This window comes from Alternaria atra (assembly GCF_907166805.1).
Source record: "Alternaria atra isolate CS162 genome assembly, contig: 29, whole genome shotgun sequence".
Classification (NCBI taxonomy): domain Eukaryota; kingdom Fungi; phylum Ascomycota; class Dothideomycetes; order Pleosporales; family Pleosporaceae; genus Alternaria; species Alternaria atra.
In genome coordinates, this window is record NW_025091327.1 from 2,717,558 (window position 1) to 2,735,853 (window position 18,296).

At 51.3% G+C, this 18,296-nt stretch overlaps 4 protein-coding genes across 4 annotated transcripts; 3 read left to right on the forward strand and 1 right to left on the reverse strand.

The window, feature by feature from the left end:
- Positions 1-646: 646 nt before the first annotated feature.
- Positions 647-4,019, forward strand: ALTATR162_LOCUS9236 (uncharacterized protein; the record flags this gene model as incomplete). Its single annotated transcript, XM_043316869.1, has 3 exons — positions 647-807; positions 858-3,478; positions 3,538-4,019. 3 exons carry the CDS (start codon positions 647-649, stop codon positions 4,017-4,019), a joined length of 3,264 nt encoding a protein of 1,087 aa, XP_043172804.1.
- Positions 4,020-4,390: 371 nt separating this feature from the next.
- On the reverse strand, positions 4,391-4,760 carry ALTATR162_LOCUS9237 (uncharacterized protein; the record flags this gene model as incomplete). Its single annotated transcript, XM_043316870.1, has 3 exons — positions 4,391-4,570; positions 4,624-4,704; positions 4,758-4,760. 3 exons carry the CDS (start codon positions 4,758-4,760, stop codon positions 4,391-4,393), a joined length of 264 nt encoding a protein of 87 aa, XP_043172805.1.
- A 242-nt stretch (positions 4,761-5,002) lies between these two features.
- Positions 5,003-7,257, forward strand: ALTATR162_LOCUS9238 (uncharacterized protein; the record flags this gene model as incomplete). Its single annotated transcript, XM_043316871.1, has 2 exons — positions 5,003-6,949; positions 7,195-7,257. The coding sequence occupies 2 exons, from the start codon at positions 5,003-5,005 to the stop codon at positions 7,255-7,257; spliced, it is 2,010 nt and encodes a 669-aa protein (XP_043172806.1).
- A 1,269-nt stretch (positions 7,258-8,526) lies between these two features.
- On the forward strand, positions 8,527-14,303 carry ALTATR162_LOCUS9239 (uncharacterized protein; the record flags this gene model as incomplete). Its single annotated transcript, XM_043316872.1, has 5 exons — positions 8,527-8,790; positions 8,836-8,957; positions 9,007-9,515; positions 9,560-10,310; positions 12,500-14,303. The coding sequence occupies 5 exons, from the start codon at positions 8,527-8,529 to the stop codon at positions 14,301-14,303; spliced, it is 3,450 nt and encodes a 1,149-aa protein (XP_043172807.1).
- Positions 14,304-18,296: the final 3,993 nt, after the last annotated feature.

The window sequence follows — 18,296 nt, forward strand, 5'->3', positions numbered from 1 at the left end:
TTTTAGATACCACTATATATAGTTGTATGTCATGCGAGTACGCGCCATTAACGCTTTTTGTTGCTTGATTTGTTCCTTGACAACGCTCTTCGTGCTTTATGTATATGGGGAAGACGCTAGAAGTCTTTGCGCGTTATGCAGTGAGATGCCTCATCCGCTAGGTATCCGGTGTTTATTTTTGATCATGAACTATCGATGCAGTGGTGGCAGCAGATGCCTTTGTGATATGCTGCTGTGAAGATTGTTCGCAACATCGCAAGCTGGTCGTGGCTTATTAATGATGCAGGGTGAAAGATGAGCGCTGCGGATCGGCAGCGGGAGGCCGCGGGGGAGAGAAGCTTGGAGCTTCGAAACGTGGTGGAGACGGGCACAGTCACCTTTCGTCATTCCTCGCGACCACCAAATGCACGCAAACGCGCAGCCTTCACAGACACAACCAAACTCACCTCTAGAGCTTCGCGATGCCCATACAGAAGTCATTCCATCTACGCATCGTTCCACCCGACTGAGATTTATAGCCTCAGCTTGCGTTCGCCTAGCTGTTTCTGGAAGCATCGCCTTTGGTGCTGTTTGCCTCTCCGCTACTTCCTCGAGCTACCCTCCCCAAAATCATACAAGCTTCCGAGAAGCTATATAACGTGCCACAATGAAGTATACTGTCTACGATCGCTTACTCAAGCGGGAAGTCGGACAGCAGCCCAGGAAATATTCCGACATTCGATCCATTTACGGTGACCGCAAATGGATCGACGACCTTGATATTGTGAACGAGTTAGAAGGCCATAATGGATGTGTTAATGCTCTAAGGTATGCCATTACCCCATACGAGCATCAATAACACAATCTGACTATGCCAGTTGGTCAACCTCGGGCCGCCTGCTCGCCTCTGGCTCCGACGACCATCGTATCAACATCCACTCGTACCACCCCGAATCGTCAACTTCGCAATTCAATCTCACGACTTCGATCCAGACGGGACACCGGTCCAACATCTTCTCCGTAAAGTTCATGCCCTACTCCAATGATCGTACCATTGTCAGCGCAACAGATGATGTAAGGATATTCGATATCGAACACTCAGGACACTCGGCCCTCGGATCTACTGGCAGATCTAACAATGGAGGAAGTGCAGGTAGAGCACGCAGCAGGGTGACGCTCACAGAGGGAGATACCAATGCAAAGGCATTTCGTTGCCACACCGACACCGTAAAGCGGATTGTCACCGAGGATAACCCCTTCTACTTCCTCACATGTTCAAATGATGGGGAGGTACGACAGTGGGATGTACGGCAACCCTCCAAGGCATACCCGCCTGCACGAGACACTATGCTACCAGCCTGGGCAAGGGACGAAGACGCTTCAGACAGCATTCCGCCGCCGCTCATCTCCTATAGTCGATATGGACTGGACCTCAACACGGTGTCCTGCTCGCCTAGTCAGCCGCACTACATTGCATTGGGCGGAGCACATCTCCATTGCTTCTTGCATGACCGACGTATGCTTGGCCGTGATATCAACAACGAGCGGGGAACCAGGCTTCCCAGTCCAGGGAACTGGAGTGAACATGATGAAGAGCTGTTAGGGAAGGCAACACAATGCGTCAAGAAATTTGCGCCCAATGGGAAGCAGCGCATGAACAGAAATGATGGTGGTCATATTACAGCATGCAAAATCAGTGATGCCGAGCCGAATGAGCTCATTGTGAGCTGGTCCCAAGATCATATTTACAGTTTCGACATTCTAAGGGCTCCGGATGCTAGAGAGAACATAAAACCTATCAAGACGTCGAATGGTGGAACTGACCATCGCGTAAAGGACACGAATAGGAAGCGCAAGCGACCAAAGTCCAGCACCTTGTCACAAGAAGGCGTTGAGAGAGCCGAGTCAAGACTACGGACTACAAGTGCTGATGAGGATCTAGCACTGCGAGTAACCTACGGAAACGGCCAGAGCGAGGATATCCGCATTCATCCTCCTGCCGAGAACCGCATGTCTCAGGAGGAGTTGAACGACCTGCGAGCATCAGACCATTACCGCATTGCAAGCACAACAGTCAGGATAGCAAAGCGCATCTTCGATCTCGGTGAGCTTGGGGAATCCGGACTCCAACTCGCATGCACATCCATTGTAGGTCTGGCGAACTCAATCTTGTCCGACATGGATGATATAGATAGGACATGGGGCTATCCGATCGACCCAGATCCCCTAGACGTTGCAGTTCAAAACAAACTCCGAGACAGTAGAGCGGCTTCCCGTCGCTTCGTTCAAGCAGCTGGCACATTAGCACGTGTACTGGGAGGACAGCTCTTGACTGGATCCAGCTCCGATGCACTGATCGCCCAATATTTCGCATCAATACAACCAGCACCACGAGAGCGCGACCTCCCACGACACGAACAGTTCGGATATGACTTCTTGAAAGCTATACTATTGTGGATCGATAGCGGTCCCGGAGCAGTTGTGGAGGGCTTTTCGCGGCGAAGTGGGAGTGTTCGCTTCCCCATTCCACATGATTCGGGCATGGATGCTATTCAGGAGCGATTGATTCCATATCTGCTTGAATTGGCAAGCGACGACAGCATTATCAACGTGGACACCTCTAAATTTGAAACAGATGCGACTCGGGTTCTGTTCGACTCTGAATTCGAGGCTGTCGATACCTTTGGCCATGCACTAACCGTACCCTTTGCCGATCTCACTGGCGACAATGAGTCCACATCAGAGTCGAAGTCTTCCAGCGAACCCACACAGACTCGCGCTGCAGCAAAACGGAGATGGGTGTGCTATGTTGGCAGAGGTGTGCTGCGCAACGCCGCCAAGGATATCAAGTTTGCTTTTGTGGACCGCGCATTTGGCGGCCAGGGTATCTCGGACAAGACTATCAGGGCTGAAGAGAAAGCATTGAGAGAACGGCAGGAGGATATCGATCCTTCCGTAGATGAAGGGCCGGTCAGGGATGCGGAACTAGTCAGCACATCAGCACGAGAGAGTGGTGATCAGGACGAGGTTGTTTCAAGCTCTGCTAATGCGAACGAGTCGGGGTCAGTGGCTGTTGAAAGTGCTGATGAAGATAACGAAGACGAAGAAGATGAAGACGAGCACGAGGATGAGGACGACACTGATGGTGATGTAGATTCAGATGACGAAGCAGAAGACGACGACGATGACGATTCTGACGACGTGGACGAAGAAGGACTCCAACGCACACGATCTGGCCACATGCTTTGGCGATCGGACTTCAGCCGCAGTCGTTACCGGCGATGGAAGGTCGAGCGCGATGTACCTTGTGCACCTCACACACGTGTCTACACCGGCCATTGCAACGTCAAGACAGTCAAGGACGTAAATTACTTCGGTCTGCAGGATGAATACGTCGTCAGTGGGAGTGACTCTGGACACGTGTTTATCTGGGATCGCAAAACAGCAGAGCTTGTGAACATCTTGGAAGGGGATGGAGAGGTAGTAAACGTCATCCAGGGTAAGTCTAGCATATATGAATATAGTTGGAGAGAGGCGAGTCTAACATGCTACCAACAGGTCACCCCTACGAACCTACAATGGCGGTTTCCGGTATCGATCATACCATCAAGATCTTCTCTCCAGACGCCCATCTCCAACGTAATGCACGCAGAGGTGTCGGTGTGCACTCCTCAGATCCAGGTTCCTTCTCTAGTCTCAATTTCGGCCGTAGACAGCGTAATCGCGCAGCCGAACCCTCCTCTTCCACCAACACCCAGGATGAAAGTGAATCTGCAGTCGACAACGCCCCTAGCGACAGCGATGACGAAGTTGCACCTGGTGGACTAAGCAGTCGGAAGAGGATGCACCAGAGTTATCAGATCACGAGTCAGAATGATATGGAAAGGAGAGGCGGAAGAGACGACTATTTCATTAGCCAGGCTGTCTTTGCGCAGTTGGCTAGGCATATTGCGAGGGGGCAAGGTGCTGGAGGTGGAGGTGAGGAAGGAGAAGAGGATGGGCCGATTGTCATCTCAGAAGAGAACTGTAATGTCATGTAGTAGTAGTAGGCAGGAATGGATATCTAAACGATATGGTTATGCTTTTGCTTTCTCGCTTCGGCTATCCCGACTATTATGTCGGTACGGATGAAATGGTTCTTGCGTCCGCTTCAGGTTCTACTCTCACTTTCGAAGATCATCGTTCGCATCCTTATGTCGCGTCAATTGACGAGGCTATCACGGAAAAGAATTGTAATATCATGTAGGCGAAGATGAACATTTGAACGACCTTATTATGCTTTTGATCTCTCCAGCTACCACACCAAACAAATTATATCGGCGCAATTAAATGGTTCTTGCGCTCACTACAAGTTTTACCCTCAACTTTCTTCGAAGACTATTGTTCGCATCCGCGATGCAAGTGTCCCCTTTTATGAGGCCTTCTTCTGCTTGGCCTTGAGTGCCTTCTTCCGATTGCTCCGTATCATGACTACGGAGAGGAAGCTACCAACGACTGTGGTGCCGAGGATGAGGAGGATAACCGGGATGCGGATAGCCCAGACGCGTGGGAGGAAGAGGGAATGGAGGATGTGGTCGTCGTCTACGAAAGGCTGAGTGAGGGTTAGAACATGTTGCATAGCCAAATCAATGTATGAGAGCATACCATGAACAGTGTCCAGACGGTGTAGTAGACGAAGATGGCGGTTGCTGCGACGAGCATGCTGAGGCCTACGAGACGATCCGCCTTGAATAGTCGGTTAGTACATATGTCTACATTCGGAGCATGTGAGAGCGTACCATTGTGAAGTTTGGCGAAAGGAGTGAATGAGTGAATTGACTTTGAGTATTTGGTGGTTGCAATCACCTCGCTGTCCCTTCCCCCCAAAGTCGCGCCAAGCTAAGGACCCCTGTCGGCGAAACCGCGGCCCGTTCGCCGCAACCTTGGATCGCCCAACCGCCTGCGAGCTAAACTTTTGCGAAGCGCGTCACTCTACGCCTCAACACCGACATCCTTCACCCTCAACACGACTCACTGACCGATGATGGAAGTCGCATCTGCCGTTCGACTGCCTTCACCGGAACCCGAGCTCGACGACGTTAAGGAAGTTCCGCGCAAACGCGACCGCTCGCCATACGATGGACCGAGTGCTGGGCCATCGAAAAGAAGTAGGAGGGATGACGACGAGGATGACCGTCGCAATGGAGGTATCGGCCGTCGCCCAGCGCCCAAACCTACTGCCGACGACCTTCCGGATGACGACTCGCGACTGAAGCTTTTCCAGAATGCCTTCAGCGCGAATCGCAAGCTGCCGGTTGACGATTCCAAGACACGTGCTGGAGGCGCGTATATCCCTCCTGCGCGACTGCGCGAGATGCAGAAGTCGATTACGGATAAGAAGAGTCCCGAGTTTCAGCGCATGGCTTGGGAGGCGCTCAAGAAGTCGATCCAGGGTTTGATCAACAAGACGAATACAGCCAACATCAAGATGATAGTGCCAGAGCTGTTCTCGGAGAACCTGGTGCGCGGGCGCGGTCTGTTCTGCAGAGCTATCATGAAGGCGCAAGCAGCTAGTCTTCCCTTCACGCCCATCTACGCAGCTATGGTCGCCATTGTCAACACAAAACTGCCTCAGGTTGGCGATCTACTGGTCCGACGTCTGATTGTGCAGTTCAGGAAGGGCTTCAGGAGGAATGACAAGAACGTGGCGCTATCGAGTACCATGTTCCTCTCGCATCTCGTCAACACGCAGGTGGTCCACGAGATCCTGATCGCCGAGATTCTGCTTCTCCTGCTCAACAAGCCCTCGGACGACTCTGTTGAGATCGCAGTCGGCATCATGAAAGAAGTCGGCGCTTTCCTCGACGAGATGAAACCAGCCATCGCCAACGCCATTTTCGACCAGATGCGCAACATCCTCCACGAAGCCGACATCGACAAGCGAACACAGTACATGATTGAGGTCCTTTTCGAAGTTCGTCGCACAAAGTACAAGGACAACCCGGTCATAAGGGAAGATCTGGATCTGGTAGAGGAGGAGGACCAGATCACTCACAACCACACACTTGAGGGCGACTTGAAGGTCGAGGATGGTCTTAACATCTTCAAGGTTGATCCCGATTATGAAGCGCATGAGGAAGAGTACGCAAAGATCAAGGCGGAGATTCTAGGCGAAGAGGAGGGCAGCGATGATGACGGATACACTGATGCATCCTCTGAGGATGAGGAGGACGAGGAAGTAAAGGCCATGGACGTCAAGGATCAGACCAATGCGGATCTCGTCAACCTGCGCCGAACTATCTACCTGACTATTAAGAGCAGTGGTGGCTTTGAGGAGTGCGTGCACAAACTCATGCGCATTAACCTGCCGCATGGCTTGGAAAACGAGCTCACAACGATGATCGTAGAGTGCGCCAGTCAGGAGCGTACATACGAAAAGTTCTACGGCATGATTGGCGAGCGCTTCTGCAAGCTGAACAGAATGTGGACCGATCTTTTCGAAGAAGCATTCGCGCACTACTACGAGACTATCCATCGTTTCGAAACGAACCGCCTTCGCATCATCGCACAGTTCTTCGCCCATCTCCTAGGTTCCGACGGTATTGGCTGGCACGTCTTCCAGGTGGTCAAGATGACGGAAGAAGATACCACGTCTAGTTCTCGTATTTTCGTCAAGATTCTATTTGAGGAGCTCCTGGCCTCTCTCGGTCAGAAGGTGGTTGTGGAGCGCTTCAAGGACCCCATGCTACAGGACAGCCTTACTGGTATCTTCCCCACGGATGCGGACGACCAAAGCAAGACGCGCTTCTCGATCAACTTCTTCACCGCGATTGGTATGGGTGTGCTTACAGAGGGCATGCGCGACTGGTTGAAGAACAGTGCGCCAAAGCCGAAACCGCTACCTGAGCCAGAGAGTGACTCGGACGACGATCGCAGTGTCTCATCAAGATCAAGCTACACTTCCAGCAGCTACTCGCGATCTCGAAGTCCGGTCCGTAGAAGGCGCGACGACTCAAGATCCAGGTCCAGATCTAGTTCAAGGGGACGTTCATACACGCGCAGCCCTTCGCCAGCTCGTAAACGTGGAGGTCGTGGCAGAAGCGGGTCATACAGCTCCGCGTCCCGTTCTCGATCACGTTCCCCAACACCCCGCAAAATCAAGAGCAAGCGCTCTTATTCGTCCTCCCTTTCTCGCTCTCGCTCTCGCTCTCCGCCACCTAAGAGACGCGGTCGCAGTCCCTCATCTTCAAGATCCAGATCTCCGCCGCCGAAGGGCAAATCAACACGTCGCGGACGTAGCCCATCCGGATCCATATCCCGCTCTCCACCTCCGCGCCGCCGAAAGTATTCTACATCCCCATCCCGTTCGCCTTCTCCGACACCAAGACGTCGACGTGATTCTAGTAGTCCGCCTCCCAGGCGTAGACGTGCTTCGAGCAGTCCACCGCCATCAAAGGGCAAAGGAAAAGCGAGAGATGATAGTGCAAGTCCGCCACCGCGTCGCAGGAGGGATTCCAGCAGTCCGCCGCCAGCGTCGAAGGCCACTGGGAAAGGGAAAGCGAGAGACGATAGCGCGAGTCCGCCACCCAGAATTAAGAGGGATGATAGTAGCCCGCCACGGAGGAGGAGGAGGGATTCGTAGTATGAGTTCTGGGGCTGGGAGCTAGATAGTATGGAGAGAAAGAGATGGGCTAAAGAGATGTGGAATTAAGGATGGGCGTTGCGATGTTTTCTTTTTCCGTTGAGAAGAAGAAGTGAATGGGAAGATCGACATCTGTATGTTTTCTGGAAGCGTAATCGCGAGATCGAGCGAAAGAGGTGTACTATAGGAAAGCTAAGGTATCAATGGGTATCGGAACAGCTATTACAATATCGAATATTATGGCATCTATTTGTTTCCACAGCTCGTCAAGTCTTCTTTGGGGTGCATTTTTCCTCACTACTATCAGGCGTCGCATCAACGCGTGAGCTTATGATGTCGTTACAGTAAAGCAGAACTGCGTTGGTTTTGGTGGTGTCACAGTCTCATGAATGAATGCGACAACTGATGGTACCTAGGTACGTTTCAGGGTTGTATGTTTTCGTCACGCTCCTGCCTGGGAAGGTGCGAGGCTACCTTTTCCCTGGCTGCATAGTAGTGAAAGAGGGGTTGTCGCATGTTTTCAGCCTCGTGCCATCAGTCCCCCATTATTCGCAAGGCGTTCTCGTCCCATGCAGCCACAGATCTGCCTCATGCACGCCGGGCTCTCTGGTGACCCAATAGATGGCACACACGGCAGGCTGGTTGACGCATGTAAAAGTCATGTCCCCCATGAAAGCAAAGAATAGGGTAAGAGCGTCCGTTCTCAGCCTCGCCTGAAGCGCCCTGCGTTGAGGGGTTTACTAACGATTACACGGTACGTTTGCTTACAGGTAGGTTTTTAAATATGTAATGACGCTTCCATAGCTAACGCAGCAACTTAGCCTGTTAGTTGCAGTCATCAGCGAAGACTTTCAGTCCATTAGTTCTCGGTGATTATCATCACTCAAACCTATTGTTCCTATCCACCTTATCCGATCACACCATCGATGGATACGGCGTCAGTTGTACCAACCGATCGGAGAGGCTCCTCACTCAAGAACGACAATGCTACAAAGCATGCCAAGCAACAGGCCGAGGACCCGGTTTCTCAACCTCGATATGCCTATGTCAAGGCAGTGCTGCTGTATGAAGGTAACTCGGACAGATTGGAAGGTCGTATCAAGGAGACTGAGGAGCTGGAAAGGTTCTTCAAGAGCCTGAACTTTGAGACAGAGATCTTTCCTATCCCTACCAGCAACTGCGCATCCGCAGTGCGCAAGTTCATCATTCAACAGTGTAAATTACTCAGATAAAAGACGTATACTCTTGGTGCACCTAACTTACTAATCATACATTATGGTGGAGGTGAGGACAAAGACGATGACAAGCACCCAATCGGATCTAGAGGACCGCAGGATCTACCGGTAGTCTGGCGAGCGTAAGTGCGCTGTGACGCTTCAAAGTATGTTCTATCTAATCGTACGTAGCCACAGAATAGGCATGCCATCCGCTATATGGCGCGAAATACAAGAGGCATTGCTCTATGTCTGGTTTGATGCCCTTGTCCTCTGGGATTGTTGCTTTCCCGCTTCAGCTGCAAAAGGTGCGGGAGAACACAGAGATAGTCCCTATGGCCGCATAGAACTACTCGCAGCCGCAGACAATGGGGCCAAGACCCCACAACCAGGAGACAACTCCTTTACGAGTGTTATGATTTCGAGGATGGAAGAGATGATTACGAAGTACGGCAGCATCGACATTGCCAAACTTCATGCGTTACTAGTCCAGCCAGGACCTGACTTGTATACCACTCCCTTCTACGTCTCTAGTCGTGCAGGCGCTTCTCAGCGGACTATCGTGCTTGAGAAACTAAAGGCGCTAAGAAAGCAAAAGCAGAATTTGACGAAATGGAAACTATATACGATCTCTATTCCTAGAACTGGTCGAATGAGATTACCACTAAAGTCTCTTCGATTTAAGGGTCGTCAAGAGCAGGGTAGATGGACAAGGGGGATGCACTTGTGGTGATCAACCGTTCAGATGGTAGCCCTCCCTCACTGCCACCGTTTCCTCCATACACAAGAAAGCCACTTGCACGATTTTCGCGAGACGAGACTATGAACTCTCTAAGCGACACGGACAGTCAAGAGCAACCATCCGTTTTTGATAGCATCAATCAAGCTCAGGATACTCAAACAACTACCATGGATATCTCCCACATCCCTCCGGAGCCCAAAAATCAGGTTTCGACTGTCAATCACGACAAGACACCCGAGCAGGAGGCATCAGTATTCGGTATTTCGCCGCTCCCAGCCACCGCAGGCGCTAGTGATCCAATCCACCTTGCGCCTGACGAGAAGGTGCCAGATGCTAGCACCTTTACTTCTAACACTGTTAACAGCACATTTAGCACTAATGCTTCTTCTCACAACAAGTCTAATGCTCTTCCCTTGCTCGCCTTCACCCCCCACGCTAAGCGAGATACTAAGGGTGGCATGTTTAGCATCCCTCCAGTCATGGGGGCCAAGATCAATCAAGACACTGACGATAGCGTCTGTGTCGAAAGAGAAGACATGTATTCAACGGCTTCAAATACTCGTACGGTGGACATCATCCTATTTGCCCAGCGACTGACCCATGACTCGAAAAAAATGGCCGGTCTTGAATGCATTAGTGAAATCCCGCCATCTGAATTCGAACTCTTGCTGAAAGTGTTCGCTGGGAGACTACATGAAGAATCCACAACTCCATTCGGATGGGAAGCATCAATACAGCTCCATCGAGAAAGCGGGTATGTTTGCGTGCCACATACATAACTTGTATATCATAGTTATTCCACCTATTCAGTAGTGGTTCGTAAGCTAATACACATTTCGCAACAAGATCGTCAACTTGATAAGCGGAGACGAGCTTCTCGACAACCACAGTGTGCCCAAAACACCCTCAAAAGACGAAGAGGAAGAAACAGGAGAGTTTTCTGCACGTCCTCCGTCCACTAAAATCAGAGATGATATCAGTAACTGGGTGAATACCGCCGAACAGTCACCACCTGGTCAGGAGCCAACGATTCAGCTCGGGAGACAACAGTTGGGTCAGGCTGTTGCTTGCCATAGGTGTTCTTACGATCTTTGGGAAGGGGTTCGGAGACCTTATCTGCCCTAGCAATCCTGGGACAATCTGCGCAGCGTGGCAATACGTTCCTAAAGGTGAAGATTATCTTGCCTCTTCTGTTTCGACGCTTGCGTTACTACGCAAGGAAAAGCTACAGCAGCTGGAAACTGACCTGGAGCCGGAAGAACTAACGCATAAGCTTTTCTGGATGTCGCCATGTCAGCCTTTCCACTCTTGCCCGTGCATCAAGGGTAAACAAACCGGGAAACTGGAGCATCACGATCCGGTGCAGTATATCGTGTCCAAAGCCTGGTTGCGGGCACGCAGATTCAAAGAGGCAGCTCCTGTTGATGTACTGTCTTTGGAAGCAACTGGCGCCGTTTTGTATGTCAACCTCTCGAATTTAGGTCGTCGTGTTGAAGCCAAGAGTGTTAAAGAAACTGAGCAACGTTCTGAACCACCAGCAGACACTGCATCGAATAGTGGTAATGATAGCTTGACAGCGTCAGGTAGCCAGTCTACTACAGCTCAATCGTCAGGCTCCACGAATCCAACGGAAACAAGCCTACAGGCTGCAGGTCCCACGAGTGTCCAAAGTCAGAGTAGGAGGCGCGAAAGCAAGAGCATGTCGGCCAAGTGGAAAGAGATGAAAGGAAAGCTAAAGACGTTTTACTCGTCCCACGAAGGTCCAAATGCATGATCCAAACAAGCATAACATCGAGTCGAAATACGCTACAACAGGCCCCTAAAGGCCAGGAATGTTTCCAATTGGCAACAGGAAGCGAAGAAGCTTCTAGAGCACAAGAGTTGTGTTTTTTGGTCCCCTGGTGTGATTCTTGAAGGATGATTATGATGGAGCCGAAGTCTTTACATTTGGCACCTTGGTTGAACAGGTGGTTTAGTCTGGAGTCTTGGAATTCTTTCTGACCACAAGTCGCGCTAAGAATGCCGTTCAGCTGTCGTGGCGCCTAAGCAACGTATTCTGTCTGTCCGGATATCAAGTTGCTGTTGTATCCTCTAGCGTTAGGCAGCATTTGATCGTTTCGACGGCGCACCGTTCTCTTCACGCATCCACGCTAATCACACAGTTGTCTCTTTACGTATGTCCTGTGGTCCTTTCAAGTCTCTAGCTACTAGGAGCGCTTCGTTGCTGGATTCTCGCGTCGTGTTGTGATTCCAGATGTTCCTGATGACGTAATTGCCGACGCATGGCTGAGCTTGTCTGCCGTGGCCATCTGCCACACAGACTCCTCGATTTGTGGAATGCGCACCGCCCTGGGTGAGACACAATGTAAAGCTCTAGGTTGCTGCAGTGACGCGACAGCATCTCAAAGAGGACGGCTGGCAGTGTGGAGTGATAGAAAGTGGGACATTGCACTTGTTGTTTGCGGAAGCGAGAAAGGGGACTGCCGAGCAAGGATCGTCGATAGCCAGGGTGAGGCAACAACGATATGGTTGTTGTCTGGGAACAATTCAGCCATACACCCTCAATCCTGATAGTCTTCTTTACATCTCTTCTGGCTTGACTTTTGCTCTCATAAGGTACGATACTTGTTTGCAAAAGCGTCAAAGGGTGGCGCGCTGTTGTTGTTGTAGTCGCGTCAACTCCACAGTCGCGTCTTTGTCTCTCGATCACTCGGAATCACCCTGTATTTGCCAACCCCACTATGCGACTGCCCATCAGTGCGCTTCCACATATATGATTCGCATATAATTGTGCAAGGATCCATTACTCATCGCTTTCGCAAAAATCACGTTCACGCTCTTTGGACAAGACACACTCATCCTGTCAACGCAATTGTATTCGCGATTGAACAGCAACAGGATGGCTACCAGATACGAGTCTGTAAAATGCAAATCATGTGATAGAGTCCTTGCGGTGGTGTCCGCCACAGGACTCACACCGACGACATCGCCCGACACGTCACACGCAGGATGTAGTACATGTCAGCAGTTCGGCTCCCTCTACGACGCGATACGAGCAGCCGATACCGAATGGGCTGCACTGGAAAACAAGCGCGATTCGATTACTAAATCTTTCGCGCGAGAGGAGCACAAGAGGACTCATATGGAGTTCGACAACTGGTTGATGACTGTCGAGGCGCCCGGATTACCAAGAGACGCGCGAGACGGACGACCTGAGAACAAGGACCTGAGCGGAGGAGACCTTACCAGTAAAAACGACGAGCAGGTGCCTGAATTCAAGCGTCGACGATCTCACTCTCCTACTACCCAGCGAGCTGGAGGCACATCCGACCTAGCACCGCATGAACAACATGGTGCATCGCTCTCTCTCCGGCCATCGCCCAAACGATCACTCAGCGCAGCATCATCAACAGGACGCAAGCGGCTCAAATTCTCCGATTCAGTTGAATTCCACGACGATTACAGAAGCAGTGAACAGTACCACCGACCAAGCGAAACGTACGTGCGGGGAAGAAATGCGCCACCTGAAGGATATGAGTACATGGATACCAGCGGTTCTGGCCTAACCTTTCTCAAGTTTACCGGTATGAAGAAGGTGGGCACCAAATGGGTTGAGCTGAGCGGGGAAGAGCTTGCAAAGCAGAGCGAAAAAGCAAAAACGTTGGCCGAGTTGCGGAAACTTGTGACTGCAGAGAAGTCAAATGCAGAACCAGCGGATGGCGACCCGGTTGATGAAGTGAGCCAGAATGAAGGTGCTCCTCCGAATGCTCGTGCTGCGAGACTTGCACGAAGAACCAAGGGAGCTTCAAGCGCAGAATCAGCGCAAACTAGAGGCACGACAAGCAGACAGGGCCAGGAGACCTCACGAGAAGGGAAACAGCTACAGCTTGACAGTGCACTGGATGGTGGTGAAGAGAGGTCCGTGAGCCCAACCCTCGCCTTAGTAGCAACAATAACACATGACGATCATCATCAATCGGTCGGAAGTCTGGGTCGAGTGGAGATTATCGGAGACAACGGTCTGGAGCGAAGAAGTGACGCTGTTCCAGAAACAGCAACCACAGCGGCGATGTGCGCCGATCGTGTACAACACGCGGTAAAACCCCACGATGAGCCCCACATGGATACGCAAGTGACCAGTGAGGCAGAATGCCAGGTCAATGCAGTTCAACCACACACAAGCACTGCGGAGCCCCAACCGACAGTCCTGTCTGGACATGGTCTGTTGCAAACCGGGCCAACGGAGGAGTCTTCCCGCAAAGGTCATGATGCAGCTGAAACTGGCATACAAGAAACGTCGCCTAATTCGCTAGGTTTGCAACCAACACTGACCAATCACGATGATTCCAAGACGGCAAGCACGAAAAGCTTTGGTCAGTCTCCAGGCGCTCGTCGCGTTGCTTGCGAAACTCCAGTGCAGAAGGGGGACATCGTAGGCAACGACATGAGACTGGCAGCTCAAACGACACCTAATTACTTAGAGAAGGCGGTCGCGATGGGGACTCCTCTGCAAGAGCCATCCGCGGGGCAGGAGTGTTCAGTCACGGATTCAAACAGATTATCATCACCTGATGATGAGCCCCAGGTGCAGCAGGGCCATTTGAATGCGGCTATCGCTAGCGTTACCAAACTGCAAGACCCTGATCGCCACCCTGCAGCCAAAACTTCTACTGCAGAAGAGGCCCAGATCCTAGCAGGGGGCGGGATCGAGGAAGCTGAAAACACTTTGAGTCAGAATCTCGCTTGAGAATGCAGCTACATTCAATACCAATGGTAGCCAATATCCTTCGAGAACGTGGAATGTTGAGTAGGGATGTTTGAGGTGGCCTTGATGGAGCTGAGCTTCTGTGTGGATACCCTACAGCGTGTCTAGCGGCAAGCCTGCGCCGGACACTTGCTGTTGCTCCACGTTTCGGCGTCCACACGGTGCCGCAACGACCGTAACCCTCGTGTGCGATAGCAGTAACAATTTTCGATATGTGAATTCTAACTCTGTGTGCGGCTTTTGCTAGTTACGTGTTGTGATTGCCATGAATGTCTGTGCGTTTCAGTCACAAAGTGATGTTGGTATTTCCACTTTCTTTCCCATGGAATAGATGTGGAGAAGGAGCATCGTCACACCGCTTCAACAAGTAGCTTCTCCAATATGGCTTCGTTTCGTTTCGTTTCGTTTCGAACAAAGCTGAATTGTGGGGTTCAGTAACAGTGGAGAGGATGAGCACTAGATCTTGTGTCGTTCCCCTGGGACGGCTGCAGCACATTCGTCTCGAATTCTACATTCAGGCCTATGATGTATCCGGGGTCGACATACCATGCATGATCGCAGGTGTAAGTCTCGCAACCAAGCTTTGTTGAGGTAGTATACGTTGTCCCGGGTGGATGATCTACGCTATTCCTGAATCGCATCGTGGCGACCACAATTTTCTTCACCGATTAATGCGCGAGCGGAGCAATACATTCCCAAAGAAGCAGGATTGATTGCGGCGGAAGGGCTGTTCCAGCTTAGCCGACATGTGTGTCTGGGTGTGTGATGTTCAATTTTTTGATTTCTTTTTGCTGCTAGATCGCCGATATTCGTGATGGCTTAGATCTAAGGTACGGTGTTGATCAATGCTTGGTGTTTGGGGCGGCCTCTAGCCCCTTTGGGTAGTACACGAGCAGTGACGACAGTATGTTGAGGCTTTCTAGTATTCATTGCGCGATTCGAAAGAAATCTGACGGAAAGAATGACGGAAGGATTCATGGAAGCTGTGCGGGTATCCTTGGAAAAAGCACTTTCTAGTCTTCTGCACCCTCGTACACCACTCGCATTCAGCCCTGGATACAGTCTCGTACCCTACGTCTATTCATATTCCACTTCAACGGCTCGTAGGTCGAAGTGACGTTCAGGGTTTGTCTTGGCGAGAGAACATAGGGACGAAGGTAGTTTGGAGCTAGAAGCGTCCGTGCAACGCCCAAATTCTTCTATACGTCACACTCAAGAACTAGATGTCGACTACCGAATCGATATCGAATTCCATGAGTCTAGGACAAAGTACTCGTTGCCCTCCACCATCTCGCTATTACCGTTCTGCGGGCATCCAAGCAACACCTACCAGATACCTATCAGTCGACGCTCAGGCTCTCTTACCTCGACCATGAAGGTTAGTTATCTCTTCCATAGGACACAAAATGCCGAAAGTGTCAGACACACCCATCCGGCTGAGATAGCTGATTCAAAGTCTGGCAGCGTCCAGTACTGTCCCAACGCTACAATCTCACAGCATGCCATGTGCCCGTATGAAACCTAAATATATGACCTAACAGCCATGGCCCCCAATTAGAGAGCAATAACTATACTACAACATCACGCTGGTACAACGTGAAGTGCAAGAGAGAGTACAGAAATCCCAGCGGTGACGTCATAACCCCCCGCTATCTTATTTACTCTAAGAGCAGATGGTCTTGCGTCACATAGAATTATCCTGCGACGTCGTCGGCGTGAAGCGCCGCTTGTTGCCACTACATCGTACGCCGGTGTAAAGCGCCAGGGAAGGGTTCGGTTTCCCCATGAAGGTGGTGATTGTCACGTCCAGCATTCGGTCTTATGTCATGCATACTCACACCGCGGTTGATTCCGCAACAACGGCGAAACACCTTGAGGCCGCGACATACCGCTCCCTTACCCCGGCCCCAAGCACATGTCTAAAAGACAGACATTTGGACGACCCACGCACAGGCCCCCGGTTCCATCGTTCCGCCGGATAGATCTATCCAGTTGAGTGGGATTCAGGGACCCGCCAAGTATTATCCCGCGACCCCAAGATCAACACCCCTCAAATCACCGATTGTCGATGACATCGCCTACCCATGGCTGAGTCCGATCATCGCCGCCTTTACTCCTAGAGAGGTCGGCGACAGCACGTCGTGATTGCTAGGATTTCAGCCTGCAAACGAAGAGGTAAGAGATATTGGCATTCGGCTAAATCGGCACCTCCTGCATTTAGCGCGACAACGTGTTTCTCAACACCAAGCGGGATGTGGAGGGATGGCTGGTAAGGGTGAGGTCGGCTGTAGTGTCCATCGTATCGGACTTTGTCGCCCAGCATAGCGGCGGCCAGGGAAAGCGACACAGAGAGCGTCTGAAACGGTCTGCTCAACACGTCTACTCAGATTCCGCGAACATGCCTCGTCGCCTCTCGTCTCACGTACGCATCTCTATTCCTCCAGACTATGCTCGCGGACACCGAGACAACACATCACCATCGGCAACGCCTGTATAGGCAGTGAGATGCCGTAGAAGCTGGCATCGGCGGTGGATCGGCTGCAAGCATAATCAGTACTCTGGAGTGCGTGTGAGCCTAAAAGTCTTCGATAATGTCTTAGCTCGAGCCCAACCACGAGGCATGCACGTTACCAGCCTACCATGCAACAAACTATCTCGTGCGCTCTGCCGCATGAAGTTTAACATAGCGCTGGAACATAGTGCGCGGGCGACCTACTGTTCCGTTGGCTGAGCTAGAGCTCCGCTAGCGGATTGAAACTTCTGTCACACTCTCCAAGGAAGTTTACGCAAGACTCATTCCAGCTGAGACATATCATGGGTCAAGGGTGGAAGTGACTATTTCGGCTATACACATGGCCGTAAACAAACATCTCAGGTTACTTACAGCAGATCCATACGTCATTCTCAGACCACAATTTCTCACACCTACTTTACGCGTCTTGAGTCTCATCTCCCAGCACACGGCAAAACTACGGAGCCGCAACGAACACCACCCAAAGAGGGAATCCGATGGCCCATACACCCATCAGGCCCGAGTTCTAGCGAAATGCATGAAAACCTGCAGTAGTGTACACTAGGCGCCGTTAAGCCTCACTAACCTGCGGCAGGAAGTCTTCGAGAAGCCCTTGTATCCTATCCTTCGCTTATCCGGCGTTTAATGGCTACGCCATCGTGCATGGGTGGGAGCGGTGTCTTGCTTGCATGTGCATATGCAACGTGCTGCAGCTCTAAGATTGCAAGACTTTGAGGCAAGCCACCGTCCGGTCAAGTCAAACATCTATATCACTTAGTGTATCCGCAGCGTTGCGGTGTAGAAAGATGCATAATGTTCATACGCTGTAAACGCCCGGTTGGACATCCACAGTACTCGTCGGCCATACTCTACATATCGAAGGATTCAGGGTGCATGAGTATGATGTCATGGAGGGCAGTTCCCGTTACTTTCGCCAGCAAACACGTGCATATTCAAGGTTGGGGGAGTAATTGTGCATCATCAGACTACCAAGCATCCTCCACAAAGGCTCCGCCAAGATACCGAGCCAGGATACCCCGATGGTAACACCCCGACTCGTTACGAGGCACGCACCTCGTTTCTTCCCGTCCCAGTCGTTTCCTCTAGAACCAAACTCTAAACCACGTTTCTTTATTCGCCGATATTCCTAACCAAAAACGCGTGCGAAATGACCATCAAGTCTTCCACATGCCTTCACATTTACGCAGGTCTTGTGATACCAAACTTCCGCGGCGTGCGCAATTACACTTGTGGATATGGTGATTGTGATATAATGATCTTCGTACCGCCGAAGCACCGCCACGTTGCGCCGCGGACAAAGTCCCCGAGTAACGAACCGCATTGTCCCAGGGTGTCTCAGACTCCTCCAAGGTATGCTTCACATTATCACGCCTGCGTCATACATTGCTAATCCCAGCTCACGGATTGGGCCGTGATTACCAGACAATACATGCAGGGCACAC